At 38.8% G+C, this 14,365-nt stretch overlaps 1 protein-coding gene across 5 annotated transcripts in view; it reads left to right on the top strand.

The window, feature by feature from the left end:
* The window catches only part of TRANK1 (tetratricopeptide repeat and ankyrin repeat containing 1), a 102,931-nt gene that overhangs the window by 28,698 nt on the left and 59,868 nt on the right, over positions 1-14,365 (top strand). For 4 of the 5 annotated variants that reach the window (XM_034761086.1, XM_034761085.1, XM_034761082.1 and 1 more), the window contains 4 exons: positions 6,241-6,375; positions 8,078-8,204; positions 10,099-10,249; positions 13,079-13,197. In XM_034761086.1, the coding sequence (XP_034616977.1) occupies positions 6,242-6,375; positions 8,078-8,204; positions 10,099-10,249; positions 13,079-13,197 (531 nt within the window). In that variant the 5' untranslated portion in view covers position 6,241. Of the gene's footprint in view, positions 1-4,116; positions 4,136-6,240; positions 6,376-8,077; positions 8,205-10,098; positions 10,250-13,078; positions 13,198-14,365 lie in introns of those variants that run through there. The other variant, XM_034761087.1, reaches the window with a different exon arrangement.

Below are 14,365 nucleotides of genomic sequence, written 5' to 3'. Positions count from 1 at the left end.
ATGTGGTTGACCTCTGGTGTTTATAACTCTGAGGTTCTACTGTATTGTGTGATGTGGAAGTGGGAGGGCGGACAAAGCCAGTCAAAGAATAGTCGTGGACTGCCAGGAGCCACCCAGGGGCCCTGCATGTTACATATTTGCACAGAATCTCACAAAATTTAGATCTTGTCTAGATTATGGGTGAATTTTGGGCTGATAAACACCAGCTAACACATTTTTAAAGGTATTTTAAATAGCAATGAAAGTGTGCTCCCTAACACTTCTTTTTAATTTTTTTTTTGCTAGCCTAAACAGGAGAGAAGGCCCTGTCCAAACTTGACAAGTCTATTTTTCCTGTGCCTGAAATTTTCATTTGTTTGAGTCACAACTAGATAGTCTGTCAGTGTTTCTCAAACTGAGGTCGCCTTTGTGTAGGGAAAGCCCCTGGTGGGCCGGGCCGGTTTGTTTACCTGCCCCGTCCGCAGGTCCGGCCGATCGCGGCTCCCACTAGCCACAGTTCGCTGCTCCGGGTCAATGGGAGCTGCTGGAAGCGGCGTTGGCCGAGGGACGTACTGGCTGCCGCTTCCAGCAGCTCCCATTGGCCTGCAGCGGCGAACTGCAGCCAGTGGGAGCCGCGATCGCCCGGACCTGCGGATGGGGCAGGTAAACAAATCGGCCCGGCCCGCCAGGTGCTTTCCCTACACAAGCGGTGACCCCAGTTTGAGAAACACTGGTCTATGTCTACATTAAACGTTACATGCACCACAATGGCATAGCCACAGCGTTGCAGCTACGCCGCTGCAGTGTAGACGCTTCCTATATCGATGTAGTTAATGCATCTCTCTGAGGGGCAGTTAGCTGGGTCAACTGAAGAATTTTTCTGTTGCTCTTGCTGTGTCTACCCTTGGGGTAAGGGTGACCTAACCATGGCACTCAGGCATGGAATTTTTCACAACCCTGAGCGACATAGCTAGGGGCGGTTTAATTTTTAAGTGTAGACCAGGCTTAAGTGCCAGCATTATGAGCCAGAATGTTGGAACATCACAGGTGCAAAAATAACAGTACATTCTGCAATTTTAAGATTTTTTGCCATCTTTACCATTTAATGCGGAGCCAAATCACATTTTTTTAAAAAAGTTCTATTTTGTTTTCCGACTTTTTGCACACAACAACTATTTCAATGCAGGCTGAAAGCTTCTTTGTGCAGCATCCAGGGAACAAAGTGTAAAGGCCTGCAGCCTCCTTTGGGTGGCTTTTGGGACCTTTCAGTGCAACAGTAACATTCGATGGGCCTGATGTTTGTGCATTCCATCTGTCTGTGGAGAAGACTCCATCTTTCTGCCTGACAGCTGCAGTGTTTGCTTTCGGAAGGAAGAGAGGCTGCTTCTTTGGCAAATGTTCGTGTAGCCTGTTGGAATGGGTTTATTTTCTTTCTCTCTGAATGCTGTTGAAGGTGTTGGCAGTCACTCTTCTACAGTTTGATTGTTTGTGTTTTCTGCTGACGTGGTGATGTCTGTCTTTGAGGACAGGGGTAAGAAGTTGCATTCTTTTTGCATGACAGGAAGGGTGACCACAAAGACTTCTGGATGATGAATTTCCTCAGGCTGGGAGAGAGGCTTCTCGTTTCCCACCATTGCTGATAACGTTATCATCCAGATGTAAATAACATCTCCCCTCCCCCAAAACATCTTTCATTTAAAAAAAAAGAAAAAAAAATACGTGTAGCCCTGCTGCCTGGATTTTGGAGGAAGTGACATGCCTTAGGGAGAAAAGGCACTTTCTCCCTAGCAGCTGTCGCTATAAGGTGAAGCTTCTAGATAAACTTGCAACAGCAGCATTAAGTTAACCACATTACATAATGTAGATTGCTATTCTAGTTTTTCTCATTAAATAAGTAGCTTAACATATTGTTTGTCTTACAAAATGTATAACCCCAGAACATGCAGGCTCAACAATGTGTCTGGGCCTTTAACTTTCACATTTCCTGATTATCGGATCCAGTTCTCAGTATTGCTAACCCCAAAAGTTCAAAAATCACAAGTCAGGCCTCCAAAAAAAAAAAAAAAAAAAAAAAAAAAAGAAGATTGGCTTAAAGAGGATGTTATTTAAAAAAAATTAATTGAGCCTTTAGGATTCACTCTGATCAGTTTCAAGTTTTTCTCCACAACCACAAGGCTCCCTCTCCACCTCCTCTCCCCCCCACCCCCCCCAAAAAAAAGAGAGAGAGAAAATTGGGACTTTCATGTAATCACATCTCCCGGAACTGGTGAAATACCAAATATCATGAGAGTCTCAACAGAATCCAAAGACTTGGCAACACTGAAGTCAATGGGAGCTTTGCCCTTTGATTCAATAGGAATAGGATCAGACCTTAGTGATTTTACTATTGTATACAATACTTAGGTCCAGATCCTGTAAACACTTACACACATGCTTAATTTTGCTATAATGAGTAGTCCCATTGAGTTCATTGGGTCTCTTCACAGTAGAAAAGTTAAGCCCATTCTTAATTATTTTCGGGATCAGGGTCTTGATATTAGATTGATGTAGTTATTTGCATTCAATTATTCTGAAAGCATGGAGAAGGGTCTCTGTGGCTTCCCTGCCCCCAGACCTCTGTATTTCTGTGACTTAAGGAAGATTTCCACCCGGTGAGGGACTTGGTATTTCCCCAGCAGGAAAGCCAAGGCCTTTGTTTACTTATGGTTGTATGTTCTTATGGTTCTGATTTTGCCCATTTATGTTGCATGAAATAAATAATTATGCTCATTCAAGCCAGAATAATAGATTATATCTTTGTTATGAACTCTTATGAATGGAGAGATATTTAGCTTTCTTTGAGAGAGAATTAAGCTTCAGGAAGAAGTTAGAGCAATATGTTTTATGTAGCAATTGGCAGTTAGTTCAGTGGTTCTGTTTCAATAAGCACTCAGCTGTCAAATTTTGATATCCAAACTTCTTGGCTCTTGTGCCCAGCCTTGCTCCCAATGACGTCAACAGCAATCATCCCATTGATTTCATTAGTATCTGTTTTAGGCCCTTGGCTGGCAAGGTCAAAAGAATAGGCTTTGCCACAAGCTTTTTAGTTCTGCTTCTGGTTGTGCTGGAGTAGTGCATGAAGAGACTCTTTTGCTGTATTTCATCACTACTGCTTCTGGACAGAATCCAGAAATGCAGGAGATCACAAAAATTAAAAACTGGCCAGAGGAAGATGGTAAAATTATTGCAAATGCCAAACAATGGTTAATGTCGAGGAATACATTTTGGGTCAGCTCTACCGAGTAGATTGAAACCAAAGGGAGAGCTCTGATCTCCACACCTTCCCCTTCTCCAGCTGGGCTGATGAGAGTGAAGTCTCCATTTGCTTTTCACGCAGGAAGGATAGTTGTGTTCCTCTCAGCCTCTTGACTTTAACTGGTCAGTCTCCCATTCTTTACATTTACTGTTTTTCTTTCTGGGGGAATTTCACTTATGCTGGAGTAAATCAGGAGTAACTTACAGTAGTGTAAAATGGTGCAAGTGAGATCAGAATTGGGTCCTACAGACCAGCATACTTCCTCTTTCATTTTCTTGTCTTGTGAAAAGAGGTTAAAATTTCTGTTGGTTTCTAAATTTGATCTTTCTTGTGATAAATGCTGTAATCATTATACTCATGTTTGGTTGTCGTCCCCCCCCCCCTTTCTTTCTAATTGTATTTTATTAGAAAAATCAGTAACAAAAAGCAAACAAATGTTGTAACCAAAGATCTTTCACTATATTGTTCCATAACATGTCTGTGAAACTTGGTTGTAGTGTTGATTTTTATTTTAAACGGACCTAAAATAATAACCAAATTTAATTCTGGGCAAAAGCCAGAGACCCCACCCTCACGACAATCTCCACCTTAATTCTTGAAAAAACAACAACAGTCAAAGTCTACCCTTGATAAGATGAGCTATATCAAGCGTTATATGTACTCTGATCAACCAGAACCAAACACACATGCACAATGCATATTAAGAAAACATCTCGGTAGCTGAACCTGTTTCAGAATATATTTTTCTTCCTGTAATCATTTTTTACTTGCTCCTGATGTTAAAGGGATACACGTGGATTAAAAATCATAGATTAAAATTGAAAGAATTGAAAAAGTCTAAGGATTTTTTTTGTAACATAGGTAAGAATTTGGTTTTTAAAATATTACTCATTTTTATTATTTACACAGTTTATTGCTTTTTTAATATTTTTTTTGCAGCTTGGGAAATGAAACTAAGGTTCCATCTTCACTATGAATGCATCTGTTTCTCTGATTTGTGTCTAAGGCTTTAGCATAATTCTAGAAACTTGGTTAGGTCCTATCCACTGCGTTTCCTTTGTCTAAAAAATCTGTTACCTTTTCAAAGAAGATCAGGTTGGTTTGGCATGATCTGCCTTTTGTAAAACCATGTTGTATTTTGTCCCAGTTACCATTGACCTCAATGTCCTTAACTACTTTCTCCTTCTAATTTTTTTCCAAGACCTTGCATACTACAGATGTCAAGCTAACAGGCCTGTAGTTACCCAGATCACTTTTTTTTCCTTTCTTAAAAATAAGAACTATGTTAGCAATTCTCCAGTCATACGGTACAACCCCTGAGTTTACAGATTCATTTAAAAATTCTTGCTAATGGGCTTGCAATTTCATGTGCCAGTTCCTTTAATATTCTTGGATGAAGATTATCTGGACTCCCCGATTTAGTCCCATTAAGCTGTTCGAGTTTGGCTTCTACCTCAGATGTGGTAATGTCTTACCTCCATATCCTCATTCCCATTTGTCATCCTGCCATTATCTCTAAGCTCCTCATTACAGACTGAAGCAAAGTATTTGTTTAGATATTGGGCCATGCCTAGATTATCCTTAACCTCCACTCCATCCTCCGTGTTTAGCGGCCCACTTCTTCTTTCTTTGTTTTCTTCTTATTTATATGGCTATAGAAACTTTTACTATTGGTTTTAATTCCCTTTGCAAGGTCCAACTCTACATGGTTTTTGGCCTTTCTCACTTTATCCCTACACGTTCTGACCTCAATATGGTAGCTTTCGTTGTTGATCCCTCCCATCTTCCACTCCTCGTAGGCTTTCTGCTTTTTCTTGATGCAAGATTTCCAAACTGATAAGAATGATTAGCAACACTTTTTTGTTTATTGGTAGTTCATTCTTGGGAAAGGATTTTACTTGAAGCTTCAAAACTTGCTTTTCTCTTTCACTTTTGAGATTATATTTTTTTATTTTTTATTTTTTTGGAAGTAACATTTCTCAAAGTAAATGTTTTTGGTTTTAATGTTTTTGAATCCCTTCTCCCCAAACATGTTGGATGTTGTGACTATTTTAATTTCTCTGTGTAAGTAATTTTGTTTTGCAATTTAAATTGCAATTTAAATTGCAAAAATGATTCTGGTTCCTGTCATTGTCCCCTTTATGTTCCCTCGGCGTGTTTGTTACCCCCTTTTCTTGTATCTTGTCTTAAATTAGATTTTTATCTCTTCTGAGCTGGGTATATCTCTTGTGTTTGTATGATAACGTTTTCAGGCTGTAGTCAGATTGTTATGCAGTTTTGCTGTGTAATTGTCTGCCTAACTGTGTAACCAGAAAAGCTGGTCAAACCCCAGGAGAATTAACAGGTTTTTTGTTTTTTTCAGAAATGTTTCCTGTTTTTTCAACCAACTAAAATTAAACTTTTAATTTGATTTTTTTAACCAATTCTGTAGTTGTCTCACAGTTTTTTCCAGTGTATGTATATATGTGTGTCCATTTAAATAAATTAGTTTAAATACCATTTTTAAAAATAAGATTCCAACAAGATTTGAGAAATGTACCAAGCACCTACCAGCCAAAGGACTAAATCTGCTAGCCAAAGGTTGAGACAAAAATTAAGAGGGTAAATTTCAAGTCAGTGCTATGGTCCAAGTTCACCTCACCATCTTCAGTTGCTGGGATAGGAAAGATGGTTTTTATCTGTCCTGCTCCTCCTCCCACCAGACATTAGAAGTTGCTACCTAAAATGAGATTAAATTGGCTTCAGAACCAAAGTGAATTGTTGTTGCAAAAGAGAATTTGGGTCTGATCCCAAGAACATCCATAATTTTCACTGAAGTCCTTACAAGCTGGTTATCACCTCTCAGGATTAGGTCCTTTATGAAGGAAACAGGCTTATTCTTGTGATTTTTTTGGGGCGGGGGGGAAGGAGGAGCACCGTAGCATAGATCTTTCATTTGTTTGTTTTGTTTTTTCCCTTTCAACTAGCATGGATCCCATGGATTATGCAGAGGTTATGAAAAAAGCTGGAAATGAGAACTTTAAAAATGGAAATTATTTCTTGGCCATCAGAAACTACGATGAAGCCATACGTGTGCTCTTTCAGTTATTCCAGTGGGGGATGTAAGTATTCAGCTAATGTATGACAGAGTAAATGATAAGAGAATTTTAAAGATAAGTGATCCAGCTATCTGAGGATAGCAGGAATCAGGAACTCTTGAGCTCTGTTTTCAAGCCCGATACTGACTCTTTTTTTTTTTGTTTTTTGGCAAGCCACTTAACATCCCTGATTCATTGTTTTCCCCATCTGTAAAATGGGCATGATACTAATCAAATTACCTGAACAAGCCCAAAATAAGTATTGAGAATTATTGTAAATTAAAATAAGCTTAATTCAATTGAATTTTACTATTTACTGTGACTTACTTATTTTTCGTTTTTTTCTTTCACTCTGACTCTTTCTACTGGCATTGGGCTAGACCAGCAGTTCTCAAACTTCATTACACCGTGACCCCCTTCTGATAAGAATTACTACACTACTCTAGGAGGGAGGCCCGAAGCCTGAGCCCGCCCGAGCCCCACTGCCCCGGACTGGATGGCCAAATCCCAAGGACTTCACCCCTCAGTAAGGGGCCTGTAACCTGAGCCCCACTGCCTAGGGCTGAAGCCCTTGGGCTTAGGCTTCCTCCCTGGACAGTTGGGTTTGGGTTTCAGCTTCAGCCCCGGGCCCCAGCAAGTCTAACATCAGTCGTGGTGACCCCATTGTAATGGGGTCGCGACCCACTTTGGGAACTCCTGCTTTAAATCAAGTTTTAAGGACTTTAGTAACTCAGCCAGAAGTTACTATAGGAGTGGTTGGGCGAGGTTCTGGGGCTTGTAATGTGCAGGAGATGAGACTAGATGATCATGATTGTCCCATCTGGTCTTAAAGTCTTCGAGTCTATCTGCTGTACTTATGCTCATCCCAGCCCCCAAACACTGTAGTATCTCAGCCCCTCACACAAACTAATGAATTTATCATCTCACTATCCCTCTGAGGTAAAGAATGGAGGCATGGAGATTTTGTGACAAAGCCAGGATTGTATCTCAGCTCCTCCTCCGACCCAGTCCAATGCTTTGGTGTCTAAGTTCAGGATCTTTAGTATAAATTTTCCTAGATACTGTCTTGGTTTGGGTCAGATCCCCACCATTCAAATTATCAATATTCAAAAACCAAGTAAGAATTAAATCAATGTTCTTCCAGATCCTCAGCTGGTATAAATTCGGCTTCCCTGGGGTTATGCCAGCTCACATCAGCCAAAGATTTAGCCCTGTATTTTTAGTTAGCGTTTCTTGGTTGCTGAAGCACATTTGCTCTCCTTACCACCTGCAGGTCACACCCTCAGTGTTCCACTCAGGCCTTGGGCCTGATCGTGAACCCATCCAAATTGTTTAATTGAACCAACGTACTTTCAATATTTTCCTTCAGAGATTAAATGAAAAAAATAGAATGCAGTCATAAAATAGACTGTATTTAATGCATATCCCGAAAAGGGTGGGATAGAGTTATGGTGGCATGTATGAGCATAACTGTATTTCTTTACTTCACCTTGTAACATTAATGTTGTTTTAAAGTAGTATTTTCCCCTGTGGAATATAGCTATAAGTTATGGAATTGTGTTAACTGAATTTGCAAGATCTTTATTTTCTTTCCAGAGGATATCTTTTTGTACCATAATTCTGTTTGGTGGAATAAATTGAAGAGTTTTGTCAAATGTTTGTTCACTATAAAGTACCATTTATCTCTTTAAAATTGATTAAACATTAATGTTGCTAATTTTTGTAGGGTTTCTCAGAGAGATGTGGCTGTGTTATTGTGCAACAAATCAAATGCCTTTTACAGCCTTGGTAAGTGGGAAGAAGCATATCACTGTGCCAAGGAGAGCCTCCAGTGGGATTTGTCCTATGTTAAGGTACGGCATGTTTAATCCAACAGCTCAGCAATGCTTGCCAGCCTTATTATTCTAAACAAGATTCAAAATTAGTTTAAAAAAGATTAGTACACAAATACACCACCTTGTAAGAAGAATAATAGTAACTTCAGGGTCCCTAATCAGTAGCCGAATATATTTTTTGACATAAAAAAAAATTACAATGGCAGTTGTATTTTGAATGACATGGAACTAGCTTACCATGAATCCAGGTATAATGAAACCATAATTAAGTGTTGTAGAATGAAACTCCCATGTTGTTTCATTGCACTATGCAAATTCCAGTACAGCAAGCTGTCTTGTGAAAAATGATTTCACTATGACCCCAATTCAGTGAAGCAATTAAATGTATGCTTAAAGCCCTATGTCGAAGCCATTTAAATACTTCAACAGATACTGAAAAGTGGTACTAGATTTTTGACATAAGCACGTGTTCAAGAGTTTTGCTGCACTGTGAGAGGGTTGAAATATATTTGCTAGTTCTTTGGTTATTTTTCAAAGTCTTGATTGAGAATTCTCTGCTTTCTTTCTAGACACTTTAATGACATTGATAATATTTGAGGGGTGAGCATTTCCAATGAGTCAGGTCCTAAGAAAATTGCGATTTTACAGACCGTCTGGAAATTGTGAAATGAGCATAAAACTGTGTTTAGCCTCTCTTCCTCCCCCCCCCTTTCCCCAACAGTCTTGTGCTCGGTGTGGCTCATAGCATCATGTCAGAGCAGTAGTTTGACAGGGACTTGGTGGCCGGTTTTATGCAAGGCTTGGTAGCCAGCACTGCTGCTACCTCAGCGGGGAGGTGGAGGCAATAGCAGATATCTGCGTGCAACAGTCTCATGTTTGGTGTGGCCTGTGGCCAATTTTATGCGAGGCCTAGTAGCCAGTTACACTGCCCCTTGGAACACATGCTGCAAATTGCATTGGGCACGAGACCAGTATGCACGGATGCCCACCTCTGCCTCTCCGCTGTTGGAAAAAATCTCAGCAGTCTGGGGGGAACTCGGCAGTCGATTTTTATGCGAAGGAATGCAACAGTGATCTCTCATTGCCTCTGAAGAAGTGGGTTTTTTACTCACGAAAGCTTATGCCCAAATAAATGTGTTAGTCTTTAAGGTGCCTTGTTGCTTTCGCTGACTGAATCCCATGCATATATTGTGAAATTCATTACTTGGCCTGTGACACTGCTGTGAATTTTATTAAAAAAAAAAATCTGTGATTTTTCTCGGGGCCCTACCAATGAGTGCCAATGTCATACACCTTTACCCCGATATAACACTGTCCTTGGAAGCCAAAAAATCTTACCGCATTATATCGAACTTGCTTTGATCTGCTGGAGTGCGCAGCCCTGCTGCCCCAGAGCACTGCTTTATCGCGTTATATCCGAATTCGTGTTATATCGGGTCGCGTTATATCGGGGTAGAGGTGTATTTATTCTTACAGAATTCTTTGAGTTTGAGTGTAACGAGCTGAGAGAGTAGTATTGCAACCCATACATGAGGTACATTTTGGGGCATGATTAGTAATTTGGGACTAGAAAATGATGTTTAGCTTAATAATAATTTTGTTTGCAGAAATATTTAATTTAATTTTCAAAAGATATTGGGCCTTGAGGAGACTAAAACATTATCATATTCAGATGCCCACAATATTTTACAGCTTTTTTCTGTAGATATGTGAGTAATTCTCTCAACTATTTAAAATGTTGATAACTTTGTATGCAGTTAGACCAGATCCTGCAAGTCTTATTCAGGGAAAACGTCCCATAGTAAAGTTACTGATAGTTTTCTGTAGGGCTTTCAGAAATGGGCTCCTAATCTCCTAAAATTAGAAGTAACAAGATTTGATGACAATTTTGTTGTTGTGTTTTTCCCACTAGGGCTACTATAGATCTGGCTATTCACTGCTGCAGTTGTCGAGAACTCGTGATGCAGTTATTACATTTTCTCGTGGTTTGACTCTTCTGTGTGGTTCTATGGATCAATCTCAAATTGCTGATTTTATAGTTGGAATCTTCACAAGTGTTAACGGTAAATTGGAATGGAGGCTTGTATTTTATTTAGACTCATTTAATAGGGACAGGACAGTTGAGGGGCTTGTGTATGGGATTTGGAGCCATTCTTCCTGGAATAGTTAATTTGGCGTCTACCGACCAGGATCAGATTTGAAAATTGTTAACATCTGATAGCTGTACAGTGGGATGGATAGTCTTAATCCTGTTTATAGATGAGGAATATCCACATTCCCAAAACACCACCACTGCCACGTAGATGAATGAGTTGTCACACACAGGTAGGTGTCCCAGTTGTGTTACAGTTAGAACTGGTTGAAATTTTTCATTAAAAAATGAAAAGTTGTGTGGAAGAAGAAAAACTTCATGAAACCATTTAAATTTTTTAAAAAATTCCTGCTAATTGAAAAAATTTGATGGAAAATGTATACAAAAACAGTTCAGGTTGTTCCTTTGCCAAGTTTAGTCAATTGTTTTTTTTTTTTTTTAGTTTGTTGCCAATTTTGATTGGTCACCTTAGCCACGTTGAGGGATTTATTCAAAATATAAAAAATTCCTTTTTAAAAAAGTTAGATTTAAAAAAATGGAAAAATCGTTTGAAAATAATTCTGTAGATTTAAAAAAAAAATCAGTCAATTTACAACACTATTGGAAGGAAAATGTTTTCAAATGGTTGGAAATTCCCATTATTTTAGTGGGAGGGTAAAGGAGGAGAAGTGATAGTGGGTTTTAGCCAGCTCTAATTATAATATGGTTTGGTTGGGCCTCAGAAAACTTGGATAACCTGGCAGACAGCACAAAGCTGGTGAAAAAGCAAATGTTGTACTGATTTTGCAATAAAAGAAAGAAGATTGATCCTCTCAATTGCCACTTTTTAACTTTAACTACCATCCCTAGTAAAACAATGGAACAGATATCAAGAGGAACAATCACAAAATGTTTAAAAAGGAAACACAACCAAGAGCAGTATGAATCTTCCCAGGCAAACTTGCTTGCCTTTTTGGACAGAATTACAAAATTAGTGGATGTAAAGAATGCAGTAAGTTTAATTCAGAATGGCTTGGAACGAATACTGTCATGTGTATTAAAAACTGATCAAAAGACCTAAATCCAAAGCCCATTGAAAGGGAATCTTTCGATTAATTTAATGGGTCTTAGGGCTTAACAATATATGCAATGAATTTAACTAAGTGCAGTCTGGAGATTTAGGGCCTGATTTTTCTGAGGTTCTGAGCACCCACAGCTCCCACTGATGTCAGCTGGAGTTATGGTTGCTCAACAGTTGTAACATGGATTGTAGTGTGGTTCAGTTTTAACTAACGTCTCTATTAGTGACTGGGGGAAGGAATGACAGCATGTCAGTGAAATGTGCAGTTGTTACAAAAATGGGCTGAGTTGTAAACACAGTTAGGACAGAGAAAGTACCTGGAGAGTAAAAGAAATATGAGCAGAAAATCTCAAAATAAGATCAATATATAGTACATGTAAGCCAACACGTCCAAGGAAAAATAATTAGAAATGCTCACTCAGTGGGAAGCATTAATACTAAGGGAGCTGCAGTGGCAGTGAGCAGCCAATTAGACTTGAGTTTGCAATCTTTATCTGGTAGCAAAGCACCAGTTCAGTTTTGGGCTGCATACTCCAAGTCATACCACAGAGCCGGATAATAGTCCTCTACCCTGCTGGTGTGACACACCCACACAAACAAATTGTGACAAATTGAAAGAATTTATAAATGAACATTACAAATGATTATGGAGCGGAGGTGACATGGAGGTATGGAGAACAATAAAAAGAACTGAACATGTATATCTTGGTCAAGCAAGACTTGTGGGGATATAAATTCTCCACATATATGAATGATGTAAGCACCAGGGAAGCAGAGTAATCATTTAATAATACTTAGCATTTTTACGGTATTTTCAAAGCACCATACATTAACTGATAAATTTATACAACATCCCTCTCCCCTCTCCCCCCAGCATTTTACAGATGGGGAAGGTGAGACAGAAAGGTGAAGTGTCTTGCCTAAGGCCACAAAGAGTCCGGGAAGAGCCACGCCTAGAATTTAGGACCATCTGAATCATAATGCTGTACTGGTTTCTTCCAGCCCACGCACTTTCCTTGTCAGTGAGGCAGATCAAGGAATAGCTAGGAGTAATGAAGAAAGAGAACATTTTAGGCTTAAGATCAGGAAAAACTTATAGTGAGATGTATTAAGTTGTGGAATACTCTCCCAGAGCAAATTATAGAAAGGCCTGTGATGGCAGCAGTGGGAAGAGGGGGGAAAAAACACATGCGAAAGGATACTTGGCTTTTCCCATCCCACTAACTACTTATTTCTGTGGCAGAGTCAGACCCCTTTCTCCTAAGATCCTACATTCCCTCCTCCACTGTTGCTCAATGGTCTGGTTTACAAGCTTTGCCTGAGTGAGCCCAAGGGCATGCCATCTGGTTTCTGACAATGCCCCTCTCTCACTTGCTTCGTGCATTCTCATTCCTGTTTTAGTCAGTTTGGTCACTTACATCAACTTCTCTCTTCATACACATAAGTAGAAAAACTGGTGAAAGGTTTTAGATTTTCTTGGGCTTCAGAGATTTTTCAAAAGCAATTGGTTAATTTCACATTGTTCGTGAAATCTGTGGCATCTTAAAATAATGCACCCTTACTAATTATTGAGTAGACATCTTACTAGTATTAGTTATGTGAATTGTATGTTTGTTTCAATGTATTAATCACTACTGAAGAACTGACCATATGAAATGAATTGCATTACTTGGAGAGCATAGCTTGTAAAAGTTGCATATGCTAAACACTTTTCTTAAGCTTCTTTTTTTATTTTTTTAGGTGAAAAATATATAGCACCATATTTTCTTTCCATTTTCAAGAACATTTTGGATGAAAGATTTGATGCATTAGTTTGGCAGGTGGTAATAGAAAAATTAGCCAAGAAAGGAATGTGGCAGGTAAGTTTATTGCCGTGCCAGAAATATTAGTTAATCTGATTTTTTTTTCAATAATAAGCTTTAATTTTCTTAAATTGCTTTTAAAATCTGAAATTATTGTTCCCCTGTGCAAATGTCTTAATTTTTAGAATTAGAAAAAATAGAAACGGAATATAAAATAGTTTCTAAAATTCTCATTCCCTTTTGAAAGGGACACAGTCAACTTCAAAAACTTATTTGTTTCTTTTTGTTTGTTGTGGTTACAAGACATTTCAAATGACTAATCTCTGAAAGAGATGAGAGAAAAAATATTTATCTTCATTTGCATTTATGGTCAGTTTTACTGTTTCTTTGGTATGACCAGTCAGTCTTCTGATTTGTATGGGTCTTTAACCCAGCAACAGAGAAATGGAGAACAAAAATAGGAATATATGATTGCTAAACCACAAAAACTATCTAGAAAACTCACTAGCAGGTGATTAGTGTCTGAAATTAATTTAAGTCTCCCTTTTTTTTAACTGACCAGATTTGAAGTTGATGGTACTTCTTTAAATTCTGAATGATGTAATAACCATCTAGACAGATCAGGTAATGCAGTGATACTCTGACTGAGACTCGTGAGCTGCAAGTGGCTCTTGGCAGCATGATATTAAAACACTGTGTGATATAATTATTAACCAGTCAGGATGCTTTTGCTATGTTGTTAACCAATTGTAGTTGATACAAGAATAATACTTGGTCAGTCATTTTGCTGTGAGAATGATATACATAAACTAAATATTTCCCTTGTCATACTGCTTAAATATGAATATATAGCACTATAGTAAATGAAACAATGAAGTCACACTACTGTGGCTCTTTTGGGTAATGTTGATCGCTAATTTGGCTTCTGAACCACTGAGGTCTGAGTAGCACTGTTTCCTGCTTCAGAGCACTAGCTGAATCTTAAGCAAACACATGTTGCCAGAGATATGCTTTTGTCACTGTGATGGCAAATGCTGCAGCGCTGTAGTAACTTGTGCCTGATGAGAAGCTCAGGTGGGGAAAAGTGTTTAATTTGGCAAAGGATTTAATGAATGAGAAGAAAAAGGAAGCTTTAGTGTTTTGAGAATCTGATAGGTTATCACAAACGATAGGCAGTAATAAAAAATTATATCTGTAGAGAGCACTGGTCAGATTTTTCCCTTTA

The sequence above is a fragment of the Trachemys scripta genome, chromosome 2 (genome assembly GCF_013100865.1).
Source record: "Trachemys scripta elegans isolate TJP31775 chromosome 2, CAS_Tse_1.0, whole genome shotgun sequence".
NCBI classification, from domain to species: domain Eukaryota; kingdom Metazoa; phylum Chordata; order Testudines; family Emydidae; genus Trachemys; species Trachemys scripta.
The sequence above is the reverse complement of the archived record's forward strand: the minus strand, read 5'-3'. Positions and strand labels throughout refer to the sequence as shown.